The sequence below is a fragment of the Galeopterus variegatus genome, unplaced genomic scaffold (genome assembly GCF_000696425.1).
Source record: "Galeopterus variegatus unplaced genomic scaffold, G_variegatus-3.0.2 Scaffold1, whole genome shotgun sequence".
NCBI classification, from domain to species: Eukaryota; Metazoa; Chordata; class Mammalia; order Dermoptera; family Cynocephalidae; genus Galeopterus; species Galeopterus variegatus.
In genome coordinates this window covers 2,003,042-2,028,961 of record NW_007726112.1, presented here as the reverse complement: position 1 = coordinate 2,028,961, position 25,920 = coordinate 2,003,042, and the positions used below count along the sequence as shown (strand labels likewise).

At 36.0% G+C, this 25,920-nt stretch overlaps 1 protein-coding gene and 1 pseudogene across 7 annotated transcripts in view; one reads left to right on the top strand and one right to left on the bottom strand.

The window, feature by feature from the left end:
- Nucleotides 1-25,920, top strand: part of SLC4A10 (solute carrier family 4, sodium bicarbonate transporter, member 10) — a 356,167-nt gene that overhangs the window by 289,087 nt on the left and 41,160 nt on the right. For all 7 annotated transcript variants that reach the window (XM_008590142.1, XM_008587567.1, XM_008588852.1 and 4 more), the window contains one exon: nucleotides 24,154-24,259. In XM_008590142.1, coding sequence (XP_008588364.1) covers nucleotides 24,154-24,259 — 106 coding nt within the window. The remainder of the gene's footprint in view (nucleotides 1-24,153; nucleotides 24,260-25,920) is intronic.
- Nucleotides 8,523-16,569, bottom strand: LOC103607109 (annotated as a pseudogene).

The window sequence follows — 25,920 nt, the reverse complement described above, 5'->3', positions numbered from 1 at the left end:
TGTCTTCCTTCAAAAAAATAGCTATTCATTTCCTTTGCCCATTTTTTTATTGGGTTATTATTATTATTATTATTATTATTATTATTATTATTATTATTTTGCTAAATTGTTTGAGTTCCTTGTATATTCCGGATATATGTCTGTTGTCTGATGCATAGTTGAAAATATTTTCTCCCATTCTGTAGGCTGTCTTTTCACTCTTGATTGTTTCCTGTACTGTGCAGAAGCTGCTTAGTTTGATAAAATCTTATTTTTTTTTGTTTTATTTCATCACTTGTGCTTTTGAGGTCTTATTCATAAAGTTTTTGTCCAGCCCTTCATGCTGAATTGTTTTCCCTGTGCTTTCCGCTAGGAGTTGTATAGTTCCAGGTGTTATATTTAAGTCTTTAATCCATTTCGAGTTGATTTTGGTATATGGCAAGAGGTAAGGGTCTAGTTTCATTCTTCTACACATGGATATCCAGTTTTCACAGCCTCATTTATTGAAGAGGATGACCTTTCCCCAATGTATGTTCTTGGTGCCCTTATGGAAGATCAGTTAGTGGTGAGTATGTGGATTGATTTTGGAGTTCTTTATTCTGTTCCATTGGTCTATATGTCTTTTTTTATGCCAGGACCATGATGTTTTGGTTACTATAGCTTTGTAGTATAATTTAAAGTCAGGTATTGTAACGCCTCCAGCCTAGTTTTCTTTTTAATTTTTCTTTTTTTTTGCTCAGGATTGCTTTGACCATTCAGGGTCTTTTATTGTTCCATATGAATATTTGGATTGTTTTTTCTACTTTTGTGAAGAATGTCATTCATATTTTGATGGGCATTGTATTGAGTCTGTAGATCATGCTGGATAGTATGAACATTTTCATGATATGAATTCTTCCAATCCATGGAAGAATTTCTTTCCATCTTATTGTGTCCTCTTTTATTTCTTTCATCAGTGTTTTACAGTTTCCTTGTAGAGATTTCACCTCTTTGGTTAAATTTATTCCAAGGCTTTTTGTCTGGCGGGGTTTTATTTTTTATTTTTTGGTATTTTATTTTTTTAGTTATTGTAGATGGGCTTGCTTTCTTGATTTCTTTTTCTGCTATTTTGTTGATGGTGCATAAAAACCCTACTGATTTTTGTATATTGATTCTGTATCCCGCATCTTTACTGGGTTCGTTTATCAACTTTAAGAGTTTTTTGGTGGAGTCTTTAGATTTTTCTATGTATACAATCATATCATCTGCAAATGGGGACAATTTGTCTTTTTCTTTTTCAGTTTGAATGCCCTTTATTTATCTTACCTGATTACTCTGGCAAGTACTTCCAATACCATGTTAAATAAGAGTGGTGAGAGTGGGCATCCTTGTCTTACTATGGTTCTTAAAGGAAGAGCTTTCAGCTTTTCCCTATTCAGAATGATGTTGGTGGTGGGTTTGTCACATATGGCTTTTACTGTGTTGAGATATATACTTTCCTTCTATACCTATTTGTTGAGAGTCTTTATCATGAAAGGATGTTGAATTTTGTTAAATGCTTCTTCTGTTTCTATTGAGATAATCATATGGTTTTTGTCCTTGATTTTGTTGATGTGGTGTCTCACATTTATTGATTTGCTTATGTTCAACCACCCTTGCATCCCTGGCATGAATTTCACTTGATTATGGTGCATAATCCTCTTGATATGCAGTTGTATTCTGTTTGCTAATATTTAGTTGAGAATTTTTGCATCTATGATCATCAAGGATATTGACCTGTAGTTTTCTTTTTTGTGGTATCTTTGTCTGATTTTGGTATGAGGGTTATGCTGGCCTCATAAAATGATTTTGGGAGAATGGCTTCTGTTTAGATTTTTTTGAATAGTTTGAAAAGAATTGGTATTAATTCTTCTTTAAAGGTTTGGTAGAATTCAACAATGATGCAATCCTGTCCTGGGCTTTTCTTTGTTAGGAAACTGTTAATTACTGATTTAATCTCGTTGCTAGTTATTGGTCTCTTCAGGTTTTCTGTTCTTTCTAACTGATGTCCCTGATTTTACACTTGCTCTTCCACAAACTGTTCTCCACAAAGCAGCCAGAATTATTCTTTTAAAACCAAGTCAGATTATGTCACTCTGCTTCTCAAAGCCCACTCTTGGCTTCCATGACCTTCAAGGTGTTGCTTCATCTGTCCACAGTGCCTCTCTGCTCTCTCCTCCTACTCTTTTGCCCTTCTGCTAGAGCCACACCAATCTCCTTGCCCTTCCTTAGACACACTTGGCATGTTTTTTCCCCAAGGGCTTCACACTGGCTTTTTTTTTCTTTCTTTTTTGGCCTGGAGTGCCTTTCCCCAGAGAGACATGTGGCTTCTTCCTTCACTTCCTTCAAAATCACCTACTTTAAGACTTTCTATCTAAAATTTCTAGTCCTTTTCCTAACATATTATATTTATTTATCTCTTTAAAATTTATCTTTTTAAAGTAAATTTTATTGAAGTATGTATTTACATACAATAAAATTTACCCCTTTTAAGTGTATCCTTAAATGAGTTTTGAGAAATGGCCACCAAAATCAGTGTATAGAATATTTCCCAAAAATGTTTCCTCATGTCCCTTTTCAGCAAATCTCTCACCCACACCACTGATATGATTTATGTTGCTAGAGTTTTGTCTTTACAGAATTTCATGTAACTGGAATCATAAAGTATGCCTGGGTTCTTTCATTTACCATAATGCTTTTGAAATTTATCCAATTTCCTGCCTGTATTAATTTATTTTATTTTCATTGCTGGGTAATGTTCCATTGTATGGGTATACCGTAATTCATTTACACAATCACGAGATGATGCACCATTTGTATTGTTTCTAATTTGGGGCCCTATTGTTTCACATGAAAGTCTTTATTTGAGCTATGTTTTAATTTTCTCTTGTATAAATACCTAGAAATAGGATGCTAGGCTATATGGAAACTGCCAAAGTGGTTGTAGCATTTGTATTCCACCAACAATGTATAAAATCATACTCCAATTTCTCTGTATCCTCATATTGTGCCAGTGTGTAGTGGTATCTCTATTTCCCAATCTAGTTTGTCTGTCTCCCCACTAGAGTAAAGAAATCATTAGGGAAGAGGATTTAATCTGTTTTTATCACTGCTTTCCTAGTTTCCGTATCAATTCTTGACACAAAATAAGTGTTAAATAATAAATATTTGTTAAATAAATGAATATCACCTCTACTTAGATCTAAAAAAACAAATGGAGGCTCTGAAGGGTTTATGGCTTGCTCATGTGGAAGAACTAGGATAAAACCCAAGACATCTGACACTTCATTGAACACTTATATATAGCCGCTATGGTGGAAAGATTGTAAGGGTTTTTTTATTTTATAAATATTTTGTAGTGTGGTTTTACTATTTCTGCAATTCAAAATATTTTTTTTGAAATGGAAAAAAAAAGTCATAAAAAACATGTTTGGCTTCTACAAATAAATCATCTTTCTCTGATTTTTTGCCTTGTATTAATACCTACTTGCCACACAGCACTCTAGGGGCTAATTTAGTCAATAAAGGGACTTAAAAAAAAATCACAAACCATTGCTGTTCAGCACACATAGGAAGATACTATTAATAACTACAAAGGGAAAAGGAGAGCATCTGCAACCCAGGCACTAAAATTAGTAATAATGTTGAAGGGAGTTCTACCAAATTATGTTTTCCAGAAGACAGCCATAGGCTCTTCTTGTATAAGGAAGATTGATCACCTCCATTAGCCTTGGAACAAAAGCAAAGACTTCTGGATGAGGGCATTTAATTATAATGTTTATCTAATCACTCTGTAGCCATTTATATAAACAAGATGGCTTAGAGCACTCTTTTCTGAGGGCAGTAAAGGGTAGTAGAGGATGTGTTTTGTAGAAAGTGTATTTTAAGCCAAACAATCCAACACAAGTCAAAATGATTGAGGTTTTATACTGGTGGTTTTAAAAATGTAAAGAAGTGCAGATACTGCCGTATGATTGTTGGACTTTGCAGTCCATGAGCTTGTGATAGTAAGAATATTAATAACAACAATAATCATAATGATGGTATCTAATACCCAATTAGTATTTACTTATGCCAGGCCCGGTTCTAGGTGATTTTACCTATATTAACTCAGTTACCCTCATAATAACCTCATTAAGTTGATTGCTGTCATTATCTCCTCCTGACGGATAAGGAAACTGAAACAGAATGGCTAAGTAACTTGTCCATGGTTGCTCAGCTAAATGCATGAATTTAAATGAATGTAGAAGATCTGGCTGGAGACTACTGTGTCCTAGCATCAGGCTATATTATGCACCGAAAGATTTTTTTTTTTTTTTTTTTTTTTACATTAATGCTTCCATTTCACTGACAGAGTCACTAGAATTTATTTTGGATGAAATTAACAGAAGAGTTTTTCCCAAATTCATATTCCATCTCCTCACAGTGCTGTTTCTATTTTTCTTTTTTTTCCCTCTTCTGTCTTTTCTTTTCTTTTTTTCTTTTTCTTTTCTCTTTTGCTTTGGTCATTTTGGACTGGAATAATTTAGACTAAATTCATTAGTATAGAGGAAAGGAAGGAAAGTGGGATTTTTCTCATTTTATTCTTGGTTTATCAGCTTATAATATCTGCTTTTGATCACAAATGGTAAATAACCAGTGCTGCCTTTGAGCCACCAAGGGTTGGTAGGATCTTTTTCAAATTTCCTGTATAAGTGTGCTGATATTTAGGATATCAGATGTGTGAACTCAGGAAATAACAATGATTTGCTTGCCTGTACATGATATCTGTGACATATAAAATATATTTTTTAGATTAAAAACATTGTTTTCCAGTTTGGAATCCATTTATGGATGAGAAATATTATCAGCTGGAGATAATTCTGTTGAGGAGGCATAGGTGACTGATGGCCACTTATAGACCAACTTTTCAAAAAATATCTTCCCTATATAAGCTTGTCATTTTTACATCAAATTTCTAACTTAGCACTTTCAGAAAGTCAATATTAAAATGTAAATGTAAGTACACTACCAGTAATGGACTAACACATTATGCCATTGTACTTACTAATAGAGTACGATCACTTTGGAAAAACAGACCATGGCCATGAAAGAACGATACACACACACAAGCAAAGTCAATGGAGAAGCCACACCACTAGGTTTAGATGGGGTTATGAGAAATATGGTTGAGCATGGTGGGGGTGGTGTAGTTGCCATTATATGAGGGTAAGGCTAACGGGTGTTTTAGGAGATTATCTCAAAGGAGAGAGGTTGTAGAGGTGAGACTGGGAGGACCACCTAGCAAAATGTAGATTACTTCATTTGTTCTGGAGCCATCTCACTCTTCTTGCTATCCTGATAGAAACTGCATGAAGTTACATTTAGAAACAGCATATTATAGCTGAAAGAGCAGGAGTTTCAGGGTCAAACAAAATTCAAATCTGGTTCTATTTCTATCAATATGACATTGGATAAGTTACCAAACATTTAGTTTCTCCCATCTATAAAATGTGGAAATCAAATTATTAGACTAGAAAACATAATGTGCCTCCTGCCATGCATTTGATAGCTGTATGCATACCATATCTATATATACAGATATACAGTAGCTATAGAAAACATATGTATGTATATATATACACATACATATATATATTTGTACATGGATGTATTCATATACCTACTATAGTGTTATCTATCTGCCTTTCTATGATAGTCTTGCAAGAAACTTACCATATTTTCTCTATTTTACATTTTAGTTTTATATATACTTTTTCATATTTACTTTTACCAAATTTTCAGAATATGCAAATACTTTCCCATTAAAAAGTAGTGTTGGGCCTTTTTACCAGACGTAAACTAACTGATCAATTGGGGACCTCTAATTGGTAAAAATAGAATGTTTGCCACATGATATACAGATTCAGACAGGATATTACTAATTTTCTTTATGAAGGAAGGGGCTATTGCTGCTAGTGAATATTAACAGTTTTTTTTTTTTTTTGACAACATTACTATGTAGTGGTTACCTGTGATATAGTTATTTGAATTCATTACAATGCTGGGTTAGGCCCTGAGGCAGATCTACTGAACTTCTGTCTGTTCAGATGATTTAAATCAGAACCATAGCATATATAAGGGTACTTCACAAAATTTGTGGAAAAATAAAATTGAAACATAAAATGAATCTTTCCATGAACTTTTTGAAGTACTCTCGTATGGATGCCTAGGCAAATATCTAAAATACGTATTCTATTCTCTGTAGCAGTTTACTTTCTATAATTCTAAAAGAAGACTTTAGAGAGCACATGCCAATTTTAACAAACCAGGCATACGTTCACATATACCTAAGTTAAGGATCCCTGACCAATGGGTTCAGCATCATCTCTGAGGAGGGCCCTGTTTTATCTGGCAAATCTCCAAGCAACACTCCAAGCCATTTTCTTTTTTTTTTTTTTTCCTTTTTGTCTTTTTTCGTGTCCGGCAACGGATCGCAACCCTCAGTGTCGTGCCCGTACCGGACGGGACCGGCAATGGGATCGCAACCCTCGGTGTCGCGCCCGCACCTCACTCAGCCAGTGAGCGGGAACCGGTCTGTATGTGGGATCCGAACCCTCGGCGGGAGCGCCGCCGCGCTCCCAAGCGGCGCACTGTAGCAGTGCGCCACTGGGCCGGCCCTCCAAGCCATTTTCTGCTTCCTCACTCCCACCTGCTTTGTTAGCAGGGGTTCCCAGTAGAAAGGCAAAAGCAGGTAGCATTTTACCCTCCCCCACCTTACTGAGCTCAGTAAACTTTATTCTCAGAACCATCCCTAAGGATCTCAAAGCTTCAAGAAAATGTAAAACATCTCTTCCTTGAAAGTTGGAAGTCCTGAACCTGAGCTTTAAAAGATTTATTTTTACTTTTTTCTTCAAATTCTCACAATTTATTCAGAAAGAAAAAGTATTGCAGAATACCTGTCCTGTTTTTTTTTGTTTAATTTCTTGTCATATGTATTATACAGCAATAATATTTATAAGAATGAAGTAGTTGATATATACTTGTATTTATTGTCTAAGCAGAATTTGGAACACAAATCCTTTACTTTTAAAAGTTTTATAAATCTTTTAGTTTATGGCCTAACTCTGTATCCTGTTATCTCCTAACCTATCTGGTCTTTCTTGGAATAATAAAATATATACCCCTTGGGACCAAGATCCATAGTTCCAGAATATTCTTAGCTATCTGGTTGTGCTACAAGGTAAAGTTAGACTGGAAAGAAGAAAATGTTAAATAAAATAACTTTCTTTTGTTTAACCCACCTCCCAAGGTGGCTCCTTTTGTAAAAAGACTCCAGACTTGAAATCGTATGCTCTACTGAATTCTTTCCATGGTACCAACCTGTTGCTGATATTTAGTTTCTTCATTTTTAAAATAGGGAAAAAATTCCTGTCCTACTACTCATGGAGTGATTTGTAGATTTAATGAGATTATATAAGAGTACTTTGTAATCCATAAAGCACAAATTTACGTAATGATAGCTACTTTGTATTGAGCTTCTACTAAATTCCACAAATAGTACTGGAAATTTTGCATATTTAATGGTATCTCTTTTAATCCTCAACACAACCCTGCATGGTTGTTTTTTATAATTACATTTAATGTATAGTAATGAATTACTAGAAGCTCAAAGAAGTTGGGTGATTTGCTAAGACCAAATAGCTGGAGAGGGGCAGAATCAGGATTCAACTCAATATCACTTTCAAACAGAAGCATTACTTTTTCTTGGTACTCAGAGCTAACACAATAGCATTATTTAATGTCTTTAAAAATGGTAGGTGGGATTAAAAAAGGAGAAGTAAAATCATTGAATAATCTGCCACTCCAGCAAAGTTGACAAAGAAAACACCCTGATAAAATCCATGTTTATGTTTTAGAACAGACCATATGAAAACCCACATAAAAAATTTATATATTTTTTAGTAGTTTTTATGTAGATTTCAAGTATAAGGTAAAAGATGAAAAATAGATATTTTTGATGCAAGAAGAATATGGTGTCCCATCCCAGCAAGATCCAAGCTTAGATTTTTCGTGAGTTCCATTATACTCATTATCAAGCATGTACACAAGTCACAAATGACGTGAAACTGGAAAAACATAAGGACTTCCTTTGCTTTTGGAAAACACATGAGAAACAACAGAAAATGCTTATTAGAAATTACAGAAAAATCATTTTTATAGTAGCCAGAATGTTTTCCTTAGAAATTAAGCCATATTTCTGTTTTTAACCTCAATAAAGCTATATTTTTGCTCTTTAGAAAAATCATATCTCCCCGTAAAAATAGTGTTTCACCACATTTTTAAATTCCTTGACTAAAAATGTAGTTATACACCCCAATTTCTAAACTCTTGGAACATTTTTTCCAATAGATATTAGTCATTGAAATGAATAATTGCTCAGAAGAGCACCACTGCCTCAATAGTAATATGATTTGGTAGTCAACATTCTTGTTTTCCAATAAAAAGGAGATTTATCTAGCAGAAACATGGATCTCCTTGAAGTTTCACTGATCAGTAGAATATTCTAAGCAGCTTCTGAGCAAACACCTTAACAGGTCGATCAGAGATCTGGGGTTTTCATTCCTCATAATGGCACTGCCAGACACAATCTTGTTAGCTCCTGACTCTGCATATTTACACACAGTGTCAGCATCCAACCTGCCATCAACTTCTGTGTCCGAAGACTGGAACCAGGTCCTCAACCAGTGAACATTTTGCATCATATCTTCTATAAACTCATGCCTTCCAAACCTAGGTTCCATTGTCATAACCAAGGCTAACTAAATATCTATTTGTTTAGACCATGGTGCCAAATATTCAAGTGTAGTTCTTAGTTTGATGGTAAGTCCAACCTTCATGCCTGTATTAGTCCATTTCTGCTCCTTATAACGAAATACCTGGAACTGGGAAATTTATAAGAAAATGAAAGTTATTGCTTACAGTGTCAGAAGCTGGGGGTTCCAAAGTCCAGGAAATACTTTTGGTGAGGGCTTTCTTTGGTGGTGGCTTTACAGCAATGCAGGGGTTTCATATGGCAGAAAATGGCAGAGCAGAGAGATAGACTAACCTTTTTTACTCTCCTTTTAAAGCTTTCAGAATCACTCCCATTATTTCAAAAATGGATCAATCCCTTCATGAGGGTAGAGTCCTCAGAATCCAATCACCTCTTCAAGAACGCACCTTTCAATTACCATAATAAGAATTCCTGCCCTCAACAATTACAGTGGGGATTAAGTTTGGGGGGGACATTCAATCCAAAGCACACCCATTCTGAATGTCTTTAATCACAGTTACTGGTTTCTCAGTATCCTGAGATAAAAGGCATTTTGATTGGCTCCTGATATAGCCATTGGCTTCAATTGTTTCCAGTATGGAAACCATCCTTTGCATGTCAGAGAAAGGATCCTGGCCTCCCTACTTTCAGAGACTTTCTAGCACAGGGAGACCAAAGGTATATTGGGAACAAAATGTCCATTCATTACATGTAGGAGCAGATATCAGCCCCAAAGTCCAACATCTGTAGTTACTTGGCTCCTAAATTGACCAGGTTCCTGTTGAGGATGAATGAGGCAGTCTTATAACTGGACACTGTGATACTGGTTCCCAACAGCCAAGTTACCCCAAGAGTTCCTCAGTAAGATGAAACCATCACCCAGATTCATACTTTTTTATTTATTTTTTAAATGTGTTAGTACTTTAATATTTAAGCAATGACTAAATTTTCTTTTAAATAAAGATTAATTTTCCCCAGACCAAATCAGAGTAAAGTCATGAGCTGGAGATTTTAAGAATATATTTTAGAATCAGTTATGTCTTAAGTTTACTAACATACTACACAAATTAGTGAGAACTCACAAATTGCTTTCTTTTAATTACTTGGCAGCGGTAGATAATTTAGAAGAGCTGACTTAGTGATTTTGCTAAAATATAAAAATGGAATAACCTAAATCTCTACTGATGAGACCTTCGGTAGTCATATAAATGGATTCAAAGGACTAATAAGTGTGTTGGTTTCTAACTTCCTTTCAAATAAAATTCGCTTTTATATGTATTATAAAATTATATATATACATATTGTATATATACACACACATTCATTTGATGTATATATCTCCTATAACACTAGTTCTTTTTTACGTTACTCCTGCAAGAAAGTCAGCAAATTTTCCCTATTTTACATTTTAGTTTCCTTTTATCATCAATAAATTTACTTATACTAGATTTTCAGATCATTGAAATGTTTTCCTATCAAACTCCTATAGTTGGAGCTTTTTTCTGATGTAAGTTAACAGAGGTCAATTTGAGGAGATTTCTCCATCAAGGGAACATACTGCTCTTACTACTGAACTGGCTTATAGGCAGAGGTTGAAGTTGGCAGGTTCAGATATACATGAGTAGAAGAGTAGCAAGACATTCAAAGACCTATGATCCTTGCTTTTTCACCTAATACTAGCACAATTGTAAAATTAGAGCAAGAGATTCAGGACTAGACATTGCAGACCTAATTCATAGTTTTTTTGGAGGCTGTCATAGGTGTAATCTCTAAGCCTCTGTTTGGAGGAAGAATTCAAGATCAATGTGGATAATTTAGGTGCTACTTTTTAAAATAAGTAGTCATTTTGTACAGACTATAGACATGCTAATGGGAGCTTTATTATTCTTAGTTTTTAGTCCAGTGCATGGGTATCTTCAGTAGATATGGAAAAGTTATTCCAGTTAGGATTTGTCCCTGGGTCCAAAATTGTAACCCAGGATCGGACCTTACAATAGTATGCAGCTCTTATATGGATGATGATATGGATTAGGTATCTGTGGTGGCTCCAGAACTTCAGGACTCACCTGATATTCTTCCCACACTACCCTTTGGTGGATGCTAGATGCAGTATCTTTCTACCACAATTCTTTACTACTGTGGAGAGTCTGGTCCACTGACTTCTTCCAAGACCTCTCAGTGGTTCACATACTTTCCTTTAATGCCATTCCTTGAGAGCTCGAGCTTCAATTGCTCTAGATGTGTCTAGATCTAATCTTTTCTTCCCCCACCCCTTGAGCCTGTGATTACCATCATTCCACTCTTCAGTTCTATGATTTCAACTTTTTTAGGTTCCGCATAGAAGTGAAATCATGCATACTTGTCTTTCTGTGCCTAGCTTATTTGACTTAACCTAATGTCCTCCAGATTCATACAAATTGTCAAAATGACAGGATTTCCTTCTTTTTAAAGGCTGTGTAGTATTTCCATATATACACATACGCATTTTCTTTGATGCATCTGTTGATGAACACTTAGGTTGATTTGGCTATTGTGAATAATCCTGCAATGAACACGGGAGTGCAGGTATCTCTTCAATTTATTGATTTCATTTCCTTTGGATATATTTTCAATAGCATGACATCAGATCCTGGGCTTTTCTTTGTTGAGAGGGTTTTGATTATCGAATCAATCTCTGTGCTTGTTATTGATCTATTCAGATTTTATATTTCTTTGTGATTCTGTCTTGGTAGATTGTATGTGTCTAGGAATTTATCCATCTCTTCTAGGTTATCTAATTCGTTGGCATATGATTGTTCATACTAGTCTTTTATGATCCTTTGTATTTCTGTAGTATCAGTTGTAATGTCTCCTTTTTCATTTTAAATTTTATTTATTTGAGTCTTGTTTTCTTAGTCTAGCTAAAGGTTTGTCTTATCTTTTTTTTTTTTTTTTTGTCTTTTTCCGTGTCCGGCAACGGATCGCAACCCTCAGTGTTGCCCCCGTACCGGACCGGGGACCGGCAACGGGATCGCAACCCTCGGTGCTGCTCCCGTGCCTCGCTCAGCCAGTGAGCGGGAACCGGTCTGTACATGGGATCCGAACCCTCGGGCGGGAGCGCCGCCGCACTTCCCAAGCGGCGCACTTATCCAGTGCGCCACCGGGCCGGCCCTTTTTTCTTATCTTTTTAACAAACCAACTTTTAGTTTTGTTGATCTTTTCCATTTTTTCTAGTCCCTATTTTATCTATTTTCCGCTCTTTTTTAAAATGATAATGCCTCAATATTATAGGTCATTTTTTTATTGTATTGGTTATGCGTATTCATGGAGTACAAAGCTGACCATCACCACTTGTGCCCAAGATGTGTTAGCCAGATCAGGACTATCAGCATGCCCATTACCAGAAATTGTGATTATACCCCATGTCCTCCATCCAATTAGTCCCTGACCTCCCTCCCCCTCCTCCCTCTCCTAACCCACTCGGCAACCCTAGGTATGTTCTCTCCCTCTGCAAGTCCAACACACCACTTTGGTCTTTCTTTTCTTCCTTCTTTCTTTCTTAGCTCCCACTTATGAGTGAGGACATGTGGTATTTTTCCCTCTGTGCCTGGCTTATTTCAACTCAACATGATATTCTTCAAGCTCATCCATGTTGCTGCAAATGGCAGAATTTCATTCTTCTTTATGGCAGTGTAGTATTCCATGGTGTATATATACCGCATTTTCCTTATCCAGTTGTCCATCGATGGACATTTTGTTAGGCTCCATGTCTTGGCTATTGTAAATAGAGCTGCGATGAACATGGGAGTTTAGGTATCCCTTTGACATGATGATTTCCATTCCTTTGGGTATATACCTAGAAGTGGGATTACTGGATTGTATGGTAGATCTATCTGTAGTCATTTGAGAAACCTTCATACAGTTTTCCATAGTGGTTATACTAATTTACAGTCCCGACAACAGTGTAGGAGGGTTCCCTCCTCTCCACATCCTTGTCAGCATTTGTTATTCTTCATCTTTTCGGTTATAGACAGTCTAACTGAGGTGAGGTGGTATCTCAGTGTGGTTTTAATTTGCATTTTCCTGATGGTTAGTGATGCTCAGCATTTTTTAAAGTTCCTGTTGGCCATTTGTATGTCTTCCTTTAAAAAACTATTCAGCTCCTTTGCCCATTTTTTCATTGGGTTATTTGTTTTGTTTTTTTTTTACTGTGTAATTGCTTGAGTTCCTTGTATATTCTGGGTATTAATCCCTTGTTGGATGCATTGTTTGCAAATATTTTCTCCCATTCTGTAGGTTGTCATTTCACTCTGTTGATTGTTCCCTTTGCTGTGCAGAAGCTTTTTACTTTGATATAGACCGATTTGTTTATTTTTTGTTGTTGTTTCTTGTGCATTTGGGCTCTTGTTCATGAAGTCTGTGCCCAGTCCTAGTTCCTGAAGTGTTTCCCCTATATTTTCCCTTAGTAATTTTACAGTTTCAGGCCTTGTACCCAAGTCTTTAATCCATTTTGAGTTGATTTTGGTATTTGGTGAGAGGTGTAGGTCTTCACACATGGATATCCAGTATTCCCAGCACCACTTATTAAAGAGTCAGTCTCTTCTCCAATGTATGTTTTTCTTGCCCCTGTCAAATTTCAATTGGTTTTAAGTCTGTGGGTTGACTTCTGGGTTCTCTGTTCCGTTTCTTTGGTCTGACTGTCTATTTTTATGCCAATTCCATGCTGTTTGGGTTATTATAGCTTTGTAGTAAAATTTGAAGTTAGGCAATGTTATGCCTCTGGCTTTATTTTTTTTTTTTTGCTCAGGATTGCTTCAGCTATTCAGGTTCTTTTATTGTTCTGTATGGTTTTTTTTTTTTTTTTTTTCTATTTCTATGAAGAAAGTCATTGGTTTTTTTTTTTTTTTTGCGCAGGGTTGCTTTAGCTTTTCAGGTTTTTTTTTTGTTCTGTATGTTTTTTTTTTTTTTTTTTTTCTATTTCTATGAAGAAAGTCATTGGTATTTTGATGGGGATTTCACTGAATCTGTAGATGTCTTTGGGTTGTATGGACATTTTCACTTTGTTAATTCTTCCAATTCATGAACATGGAAAGTCTTTCCATATTTTGATGTCCTCTTTCATTTCTTTCAGCAGTGATTTGTAGTTCTCATATTAGAGATACTTCGCCTACTTAAATTTATTCCTAGGTTTTTTTCTTTTTTTGGTAGTTATTGTAAATGGACTTGCTTTCTATTTCTACAAATTTGCTGTTTTGGAGTGTAAAAGTGCTTCTGATTTTTGCATATTGATTTTGATTTTGAATCCGGCAACATTACTGAACTTTTCATACTACTCCAGAAAAATGAAATGGAGGCCATTCTTCCAAACTATTCTGTGAGGACAGAATCACCCTGATACCAAAATTAGACAAAGATATAACAACAACAACTACAACAACAACTACAACAACAACAACAACAAAAAACTACAGGCCAATATCTTTGGTGAACACAGACACAAAAATCCTCAACATAATATTAGCAAACAGAATATAACAGCACATCAAAAAGATTATATACCACGATCAAGTGGGATTCATCCCAGGGACTGAAGGATGGTTTAATATATGCAAATCAATAAATGTGATACACTGCATCAATAAACTCAAGAACAGAAATGACATAATCATTTCAATAGACGTAGAAAGAGCATTTGACAAAATTCAACACAACTTCATGACAAAGAATTTCAGCAAATTAGGTATAGAGAGAATTTATCTCAACACAATAAAAGCCATATATGAAAAACCAACTGCCAATATCATCCTAAATGGGGAAAAACTGGAAGCTTTTCCTACAAGAACAGGAATATGATGAGAATGCCCACTCTCACCTCTCCTATTTAACATAGAACTGGAAGTACTTGCCAGAGCAATCAGACAAGAGAAGGAAATAAATAGCATCCAAATAGGAAAAGACAAAGTCAAATTGTCCCTGTTTACAGATGACATAAGTCTCTATATAGAAAACCCTAAAGAATCTATGAGATCTTTCCTTTTTTTTAGATGGAGTTTATCACTATACTTTCCCTCTTAGAACTGCTTTTGCTGCATCTCATAGTTTTGGTATGTTGTGTTTCTATTTTTATTTATCTCAAGATATTTTTAAATTTTCTTTTAAATTTTGTCATTAGCCCATTGGTTGTTCAGTAGCATGTTGTTTAATTTCCATATATTTGTGAACTTTCAAAAATTCCTCCTGTTAATTGATTTCTAGTTTCATACAATTGTGGTCAAAAAGATACTTAATATGATTTTAATTATCTTTTTTAACTAATGATATGTATGGACTTTATATGAGAGCAGCATAACTGACATTAATCACAAAAGCCACAACAACACGGAATAAAGAGTCTTTTAAAAAAATCCTTCAGAGGCTTCTTAGTGTTCTAATTTTAACATTCATAATATGTTAGCCCTTACTAGGGCTACCACTGCTCGGGCTGCACAGTTTGGGCCTTGCTGATCTCATAGTCACGTACCTTATCTCTTCCTCCACCCCTTCTGCTTCAGCCACACTGACATTGTTTTGGTCTGTAGTTCACTGCCCCCACTGCCCTGCCCACACTGAGTTTTACTAAACTCTGTTGCTCTTTTAGATCTCAGCTTAAAGTTTTCCTTGAGCACCCAAACTTAAGGTGTAGCTCCCCTTTTGTTAACCTTTTTAGCAGCCTAGACTTTTTTATAGTACATTTCACAAATGTATTCAAATAATCGTATAATCAGCTGTATAATATTTGTCTTCTGCATTTAAAGTAAGCCCCCAGGATTGTGTCTGCCTTATTCAATCCTTCACTTACCATGATGTCTTGCATGACAATCATTGACTTTTTATTGAGTTAAATGAGCATTTTGCATGATGGCTAAGCTTTCAATGGATTCTTTTTCTGTTCTGCCCCACATGCGGAACATAACATACTGTAATCTGGGTTCCCCTGAAAGCATAGCCTAAGATAGAGTCTTGCTTGAAGGTAATTGATCTTAAGGATCAAAAGTGAAGAACAGGAAGAGATATTGTTATGAACTGAATTTTGTCCCCCAACCTCCAAATTCATATGTTGAAGCCCTAAACTACCAATGTTACTGTATTTGTAGGTAGGGTCTTTAGGAGGTAATTAAGGTTAAATGAGGTCCTAACTGTGCGGCCCTAATCCAATAGGACTATGGACTTATAAGGGGAGAGAGAGAGAGGGAGGGAGGGAGGCTGGGAGGGAGGGAGGGAGAGAGAGAGAGAGAGAGAGAGATCTCCACCATACAAGGACACAGAGAGAAAGAAGAGGAAGGACACAGAGAGGAAAAGAGCCCTCACCAGAACCCAACCATGCTGCCACCCTGATCTATGACTTTCAGCCTACAGAACTGTGTGAAAATATAAAGAATTGCGTGGCTGTTTAAGCCACCTAGCCTATGATATTTCATTATAGCAGTCTGAGCAGACTAATACAATGATATAGGAAAAAGACAGTAAGAAATTATATTATCTAGTTGGTCATCAGTACATGTGACTGACCTTTTATTTGATGGGATCTTTAAGAAGGCTTATAAAATGCAGTTTACACCTGTTTACCTTGGGGGCGAAAAGGGTAAGCATATATTCATCAGCCTCGATTCTCCATTAGTTAAGGGTGGCAGCAGCACAGGCACCAAGAGGTTGCACCTGCATGCAAATGGTTGAAGCTCAGAACTGGTGACTGCAGCAAAGGCTGGAAGAAGAGGTAGGGCCAATAGGATCTGATGTATAAACCACCACAAAGTTATCATGTGCTCAATCTCCACAAGTAATTAACCTTGTAAAGTGATTTTTAAACAATCTTTGTATTTTTAGTATTTCTACAATGCTTATTCTACATGGAAAAAGAAATGAGGCAGTTTTGTAAACTGAAGTGGAAAAATAATTTTGGCTACAAGTAAACGATAATGATTTTTTAAGCATTGTTAATATCAGGATCTAGATAGAGTGGATACAATAAGCTACTAACCAAAGAGAAAGTTTAGCTTGTTTCTTGGTCATAGAAGCAGTAAACTTTGAACTGTAGTGAAAATAGCTTTGAGAAATAACTTGTTTTAGGGCCGAGCCCGTGGCGCACTCGGGAGGGTGCGGCGCTGGGAGCGCAGCAGCGCTCCTGCCGCGGGTTTGGATCCTATACAGGGATGACCGGTGCGCTCACAGTGCTCACTGGCTGAGCGCGGTGCGGCTGGCCTCAAAAAGGACAAAAAAAAAAAAAAAAGAAATAACTTGTTTTAAAAGCTGCTAGAGATAGAGACAGATACTGACAAAAATAATCATTTTTTTGAACTTTAGTTGTTGATGTAGGGGAGGAAAAATAACTTTTCCTTTTACCTATCTTAGGTTCATTGGCTGGGCCCATAAGCAAAAGACATTAACAACAGAAAAGCAAACCAAAGTTTATTAACATATATACTTCATATATAAATGGGAGATACCCAGGGAATGAATAATTCTCAATGAGGTGGCTCAGAACTCTAGCATATTAGCATCTTCAACAAAGAGCAATAAATTTTAGAGAAGTCACAAGACAAAGAAAAAAGACTTTTTGTCTCTAAGGTTAGCAAATTATGGGAAGGCAAATAAATGATAAAGGCTAGTTAGTAAAGCTTGTTATATAGATTCCCCTGGTGCTGATAAGGGTCTCAAGTTGTCTTCAGTGATCAACCTCTGCCCTCCCTGGCATAGAGGGGAAGAGGTACACCTCTGCCAATGTATGTCCTGCTTTTAGGCAAATAGGGGGAAGGTAGAGAGCTTTTATTGTATTTGCTTCTCAAATAACCTTCAGGTCAAAATAAACATAATGCCAAAAAGGTATATTTTGGGATGGAAAATTCTGGTCTCTACAATGACATGATAGATTGTTTTCTACTGTTGAGAATGATCTAAATATCTTGAGCATATAATTCTAATCAAGCAGGGCATGATATATATAATAAAAATATTCAACTAGTTTCCTCATGATTGCAGACATTTTGAGTTTTTAGAAGAGAGAAAAAAAAGAGAGACAAAGCTAGATACAAGAGGGACTTAGATAATTTGTACGCACTGAAATGAGAAAGTAAATTTAGAGCTGCTACAAGGAGAGCCAATTAGTTGCTCAGATACATTTTATTGTTATCAAAATAACCCATGCACATCCTGAAAAAAGCAAATAATATAGGAAGATGATAATTAAAAGTGCCGGTTCATTCAAAGGCAACACTTTTAACAAGGTTTTTCAATTTTTTTGGTGGTATGTCTAAGTATCTAAATAATATGCTTGTATTACTATTTCTTATTTTACCAAAATTAGTGTGACTAATTTACTTTTTGTTCTTATAAATATGGATTTAGCTCATTTTCTACAACCACTCCCAACCTTCTTCCTCACTCTACTCTTTTTTAATGTAATTATATCACATCCTAAATTCCATCATCCCCATAATCTCTGTAACCATAAATAAATGATCACAAATAGCATGTGTAAATTTTCATTTCTTGTTCCATTAGCCATAGACAGTTCTGTTTACATTCTACCTTGTAAGGGGAGATGAATAACTCTCACCTTTCTTCCAACAATGTTCTTTTTCTACCTCCCCAACCCTGATTCTATTATAGTGGTTGTTTACATATCTTTTGTTCTGTAAGCATGGGTAGGTGTTAAGTAATTAACCTAAAGTTTGATTCAAAAAACTAAAAAAAAAAAAAAAGTTAAAAAGCCTTTACATAATTATAGGTGTGTAAATATGTTTATTGTAGAGCCCAATAGTGAGCAATGATTCTGTTTTCTTCTCCATAGCTTCAGTATCATGACTCCCATACCATTTAAGAAACAATGTTCTGAGTATATACTTCCAGAATGATGGTGTAAGCTCTGTAGACCGTCTCCCCAGTGAAATAACTATACTGGTGAAAATTATTTTGAAAAGTAATATTGAAAAGTCAATGGAAATTTTCTTAAGGGTATACAACAAATGAAGAAAATTTTATTTAAGAAAATCTACTAAATTTTAGTAAAGATAGCAAGTCTGTGGTACTTGAGCTACAACCCACTTCCTTCCTTTCCTCCCCTCCAAGCTTAGCATGACAGAAGCTTCACTCTGGGCAGGTATGGCTCCCAGTTGAGGCCAATGGTATCTTTTTAAGAGCTGATGGCTGCCAGCATTTCTAGTTCCTTCACTCCCTCCAGAAGCTAAATTCCAGGTTAGTGCATCCAAGAGATTGGGGCTACCTTCTTTCATCCATCCCCCAGTGATAAAGTGGAGGCTCTACCTCAGTTGTGAGATGCTGAGAACACCGGGAGCCCCAATTGCCAACAGACTCTAGTTGTTGCCTCCTTCCCTGCTCCCTACTCCTGAAACAGAGGGATCACTTTGAAGCACACTATTGTCCCCACCCCAGCTCTGGTGCCATGCCTCAGAGATTTTGCCCAGTGGGAGCACTAAATCTCACTCCAGAGAAACTGACTTAAAAGGAAGTTCAAGCCTAAAGGTATTCTCAGAAATAATGGAAGTTTTGGTTTAAAGCAATTAAGAGGAGTTTGACAGCTTCGTGAGAGACACAAGCTTGACCATAGGCCAAATAGTGTACCTGAGAGAATCAGGGAAAGAGTAAGAGGAGCCCTCCTGGGTCAGAACAAATCTCAGTCACTGGCCACAAAATCTATCACTGCCAAGGGGCTGGAATTCAGCTGGATGAGATAACCAGAGCAATTTATAAACAAGGGCATTGTCAAAAACAATGGAACAATCAGCCAGCACTTAGTGAAGCTAGATGTATGTGGTAAGCCCTATAGGAATCACTAATAAAATAACTCAACAAATACATAATGAAGAAAACAACAACAGTGTTCTTAACATCATGGTCAAATTAATTCTCCTTTTCAACACTTTATGAGAAGCTCAAAATCATTCCACATTTTAGTTTTCTTTCTCTTTGGATCATGCATTTGTGTATAGCTTTTCATTTTTCCTGGAATTGCTGGCTGCCTTTCTTTCCCTCTTGCTTCCGTGCTTGAATGTCTTCAAGCATCCCCAGACATTCAATCAAACTATCCTATTGACTATTTTTTCCTGGGAGTTCCCACATGGAGTCTGATGCCATTCTGTGGAGAGGGAGTATATGTATATGTTCGTGGGGGGAGAATTTCTGAAATCAACTGTAGTACATTCAGGCTCTGTTAGTTCCCTTGTTTTCAGCTCCACCTTTTACTCTACTTTGTTGAATACGAGCCCTTCTCTAAGTCCAGATCCTCTTTGGAATTCTACTAGGCAAGACAGGTCCTTCCTTAACAGTAGTTGGAAGGAGTTAGATATTGTAGTTCGTGATTAAGAGTAGACTGCCTAGGTGCAAATTCTGTCTCTGATTTATCTGCCTGTGTGAACTTGGCCAAGTCACTTGTGCCTCAATTTTTTCATGTGTGTAATACTACCTATTTTAAGGATTATATGTAAAAGTACTATTATTGCCACATTCTGCTATATCAAATTTCCTGCTTTCACATGCTTTCCATATTCTATTTGCTTACTTCTGTCTTTTGTTGGTGTTTCCCCCATGTCTCTTTTTATATTATTTCTTTGCTTAATGTATTTTAGATAATGAGAAAATAAACATGTGTGTTCAGTCCTCCATCTCAAACCAAAAGCAAGACCTGATTCTTAGTTTTAGAGAATATTCAGTGATTTAATTGTTTTAGAGTTATTTCTTTTCTAATAATGTCCTTTTTAAACTAAATTTTTCCCTATATTCATATGTTATCTTTAATGTACTTGATTAGTGATCTAATGACCCAGACTCAACATTGCGTAGGAATTTTGCTTCTTTCAATAGGTCCTTAGTGATGGTAGGAAAATTGTTCTAATGCTGGTCAGAATTGAAGTCTCTTTAAAGCATTGAAAGCAAACGTTGTTTTAGAGAAAGCATTAATGTTTCTTTTGTGTTATATCAAAGTGAAAGTGGATGGTTTAGTATATTTTGTGAAAGACTAAAGAATGAACCAGAAAATTTTAATGATGATGATCATGATGATGATGGCAGGCACACTCCCCAAATTGCCTAAATATACAATAGGCACTTAATATATATGTATCATATTATTTATTCTTCACAATAATTCTAGTTCATCCCCATGAAAATGAGGAAACCAATATTTAGAGTGGTTAATTAATTTGCTTGTGGTCACATAGCCAGTAAAAAGACAGAGCTATCTGACACAAAGACCAATGTCCTATGACTGTGTGCAACCCATCTCAGACTTAGGAACAACCTGCGTTAATCAATGTCTATTACTTCATCTCTGATGTCTTTGTTTCCCTTTTACTGGACTCCACCCTCTGCTATTATGGAAGTCACTGCAGCTACCCCTGCTAGCTTCTGCTTCCATATCTCATTCCTGTAAAACCCTTGTCACCAACTTTCTTATTGGAACCTCTGCCCTCTTAAAGGCTTAGACCCAAGTGAGCCCAGCCGGGGAATCCTCTACCCTCCCTTAGGGAAAGAACCATATCTATTTGTACCGCCCAACTCAAGTAGAGTTTCTTGTGATGATAGACACTCAATAACTCTTTGATGAATGAATGAGGGGTGGTAAAGAAAAACAGAATCAAAATTCCTATGACATTTCTCACAGAAATGGAAAGAACTATACAGTTATTTATCTGGAATAACAAAAGACCACGAATAGCCAAAGCAACGCTGAGCAAAAAAAATAAAGCTGGAGGTATTACTCTACCTGACTTTAAACTATACTACAAAGCTATAATAACCAAAACAGCATGGTATTGGTATAATAACAGAGACTCTGATCAATGGAATAGAATAGAGCACCCTGAAATCAACCCATGCACTTACTGCCATTTGATCTTCGACAAAGGTATCAAGTCTATTCACTGGGGTCGGGACTCCCTCTTCAGCAAAGGGTGCTGGGATAACTGGTTATCCATTTGCAGGAGATTGAAACTAGACCCACATCTCTCACCATGTACTAAAATCAACTCAAAATGGATCAAGGATTTAAATATACACCCCTAAACAATAAAACTTATTAAAGAAAATATAGGAGAAACCCTTCAGCAAATAGGGCTGGGCACAGACTTCATGAATATGACCCCAAAAGCATGGGCAACCAAAGGAAAAATAAACAAATGGGACTATATCAAACTGAAAAGTTTCTGCACAGCAAAAGAAACAATTAACAGAGCTAAAAGACAGCCAACAGAGTGGGAGAAAATATTTGCAAAATACATGTCTGACAAAGGACTAATATCCAGAATATATAAAGAACTCAAACATCTTTACAAGAAAAAAACAAGCAACCCAATTAAAAAATGGGCAAAAGAGCTAAGTAGGCATTTCTCTAAAGAAGATATGCAAATGGCCAACAGTCATATGAAAAAATGCTCAACATCACTCAGCATCCGGGAAATGCAAATCAAAACCACACTGAGATACCATCTCACCCCAGTTAGGATGGCCAAAATCCAAAAGACGCTGAAAGATAAATGCTGGCGTGGTTGCGGAGAAAAAGGAACTCTCATACATTGTTGGTGGGAATGCAAAATGGTGCAACCCCTATGGAAAATGGTTTGGAGGTTCCTCAAACAGCTGAAGATAGATTTACCATATGATCCAGCTATCCCACTACTGGGAATGTACTCAAAGGAATGGAAATCATCAAGTTGAAGGTATACCTGTTCCCCAATGTTCATCGCAGCACTCTTTACAATAGCGAAGAGTTGGAATCAGCCCAAATGTCCATCATCGGATGAGTGGATACGGAAAATGTGGTATATCTACACAATGGAATACTACTCAGCTATAAAAACGAATGAAATACTGCCATTTGCAACAACATGGATGGACCTTGAGAGAATAATATTGAGTGAAACGAGTCAGGCAGAGAAAAAGAAATACCACATGTTCTCACTTATTGGTGGGAGGTAAAAAAATAAACAAATTAATTTACCCACAAACACACACAAAAAAAACGGGGTGGGAGGTGGGGAAGAAGATATAACAACCATACTTTTTTTTTTGAAGTTGTTACAACAAGCAAACGGAAAGGACATTCTTGGGGGGGATGGGAGAGAGGGAGGAGGGCGGGAGGTGTCGGTGATGGGCCATAATAATCATATACATTGTATATTGAAAAAAAAAAAATAAAAAAAAAAAAAAAAAAAACAGACTAAGTTTCTGATGTAGAAGACAAGGAGTGACTGCTACTTAGTTGGTTTACTAAGTAGAAACTGTAAGATATTTTCCTGTAGAAATAGTCTGAGAAATGGCAGTTAGATTTTACAGTTCTGTTAATAGCACTAAAACAGCAGTCCAGAGAACAAGTTATGTAGTGTATGTGGGTTATTCTGGGAGCCCAACCACCATTTACAAAATACTTCTATAAGAAAATGCTTTTTGATCAAATCAGGGTAATTAGTATATTCATCATTGCAAAAATTTATCATTTCTTTGTGATCATTACACATTGTATGCATGTAGAAATATAACTCTGTACACATAAATATGTAAAAGCAATACATTTCACCTAAAAAAGAAATAAATTTAAAAAAAGAAAAAGCTTTTTGAAGGGCAAAGAACAAATTTATGAATAAATTTTTGGAAAACAAACAGTGAATTGAGGTTATCTTCTAAGGCCTTTAATATGTTATCTTTGCTTGTATCTTTTTCTCATTGATTTATAGTTATAAAGAACATCAGGTCAGAAATTGTGTTTTCTATTACATAATAATACCACTATTCCCAAGTCATCTTCTTTCTAGCTGCTCCCACCAAATTCAGCATTCAGCATGGTATCTTAGATGTAGTAGGTACTCGAAAAAATTTGTGTATTGATTGTTTGATTTTTAATAGGACTATCACTTGTCAGAAAGAATAATATATACTGAGATACCTAGAGTTCTAACTTCAACCTAACATTAATTTTGAATTATACAGCAAAGGTATAAATGATCTTTAGAATATTAATTAAATATATCCTTGAATTTTAGTTAATATGGTTATACCATAATATGGTTAAACCATATTAACTAAAATAAGTAAATATTATAACAATCGATTTGGATGATTATCATTTTTTCCACTTAACTCATAATTTAGGGGTAAATGGTTGTGGTAAAGACCTCTCATCCCAGGAAACACTGTAGAGTGGTCTGGTATCTTGGCAATATATCTGTCTTGATTTTTGAAAATAGTCTGTCCTAGAGGAGTTTAGGATGATCTAACTACTTGTCTGTGAGATGGAAGAATGCTGTGACTGAGGAAGAAGTACCCATTACATATTGATTTTGGGTACAGCACAAAAAGCTGTTTATTTCACAAAAGACACGATTTTATCTTTTCAGGTGTAACTGTGTGGAACCACATAATCCCAGCAACGATACATTGAAGGAATGGAGGGAGTCCAATATTTCTGTCTCTGACATTATTTGGGAGAACCTAACTGTGTCAGTAAGTAAAACATTGAAAAATAAGTTGTATTTTGAGTCTTATTACTGTAGGGTATTGCGTTGACATTTTTAATCAATTATTGCCACTAAGATAAATTTTTTTTAAATGCATAACATCATAAAAGTGGTAGTTTTGTTTTAATTTAAATTTCATCCGCTTCAGATATTCATCAGTAAACTGGGGTTTTCTTTAATTATTAAATTAAGGTTTTTGAATGGTTAGTAGGCCTGAATTGCTCTAATAGCACTCATATATGGAATGATATGGCTGAGATGAATGGAAAGCACATTAAATATGATGGTGTTGACCTAAATGAAACCATATGGCAGAACTAAGTCTGCCTTCTGTGTAAAGAACCCAGAACGCTTCTACTTACTCTGTAACACTGCTCCAGCTGTTCACAATATGCTGAGGGGGAAGGGATGTTTTCAGCATTTTAGTGTAAATATGGAAGTCTTTGGGAAGAACAAAAGTCACTTTTCTTAAAATTTTGGCACCATCTGCAGCAAGAGCTTTTTTGCTTCGATTTTATTCTTATCTCCCACTCAAGAAAGGGGATGGCAACATATTTTTCACCTATAAAAAATCCTGTATCTTTGTTTTCTTTTCTTTGGCTTTTATCTGCTTTGAGATTTCTTTTTTGTCTCTATTATTCTTGATCTATTATAATGTTTGTGTACCTCTTTTCTTATCTGTATTTGCATCCTTTACTTCTGTTTAATAAAATCTTGTAATTTATTTTATTTTTATTTTTATTTTTTTTCCTTTTTGTCTTTTTTACTGACCGGTAACGGGATCGCAACCCTCGGTGTCGCGCCCGTACCGGGGACCAGCAACGGGATCGCAACCCTCGGTGTTGTGCCCGCACCGCGCTCAGCCAGTGAGCGGGAACCAGTCTCCACATGGGATCCGAACCCTTGGCGGGAGCGCCACCGTGCTCCCAAGCGGCGCACTCTCCAGTGCGCCACCGGGCCAGCCCCAAAATCTTGTAATTTAAAAAACTGGAAGTGTTCTGCTTTTAATAAATATTAAAACTCAGGTTTTAAAATAAGAGAAACCTGAGTTTTAATATTTATTAAAAGCATGGCACTTTCAGTTTTTTATTCTTTTCTTTTCTATCCTTTCCAGTTACAAACATTAAAACACTTAAAAACACATAAAAGAAGACTTTTCTATTCTTTCCAGTTACAAACATTACAATCAAAAGCTTCTGCCACTTTACCTACCTGTATAAGCTCAAATTCCATTATTACCATCAGCACAAAACTCTTTAAATTCTTGTTCATTTGATAAAACACATACTATCTTAGTAAGTGGGCCAGTTACTGGAACATAGAAATCTTTTTCATTGTACAGGTATTATAAAATGCTAAAAATGATTCTTGTAAGTGCATGTGACCTCTTGCCTATTTGCTCAAAGAACATTAAGTGTGTTCTTTGAAAATAGAAATCAAATTACTTACTTTCAGCTTAAAATTCTATCGACTTATATTTTACTACCTTTATTCTTATTCTAGTCACTTTCTCTAGAATAAGCCTTCACTTACTTTTGATGTTTTCTTCTGTTACTGTTAACATTTACTCTGTCCCATCTATTTTTTCCTAGAAAAAAGGGGGGGGGGGGGAAAAACATTTTCGGGGTGCCCCCCCCCCCCCCTTTT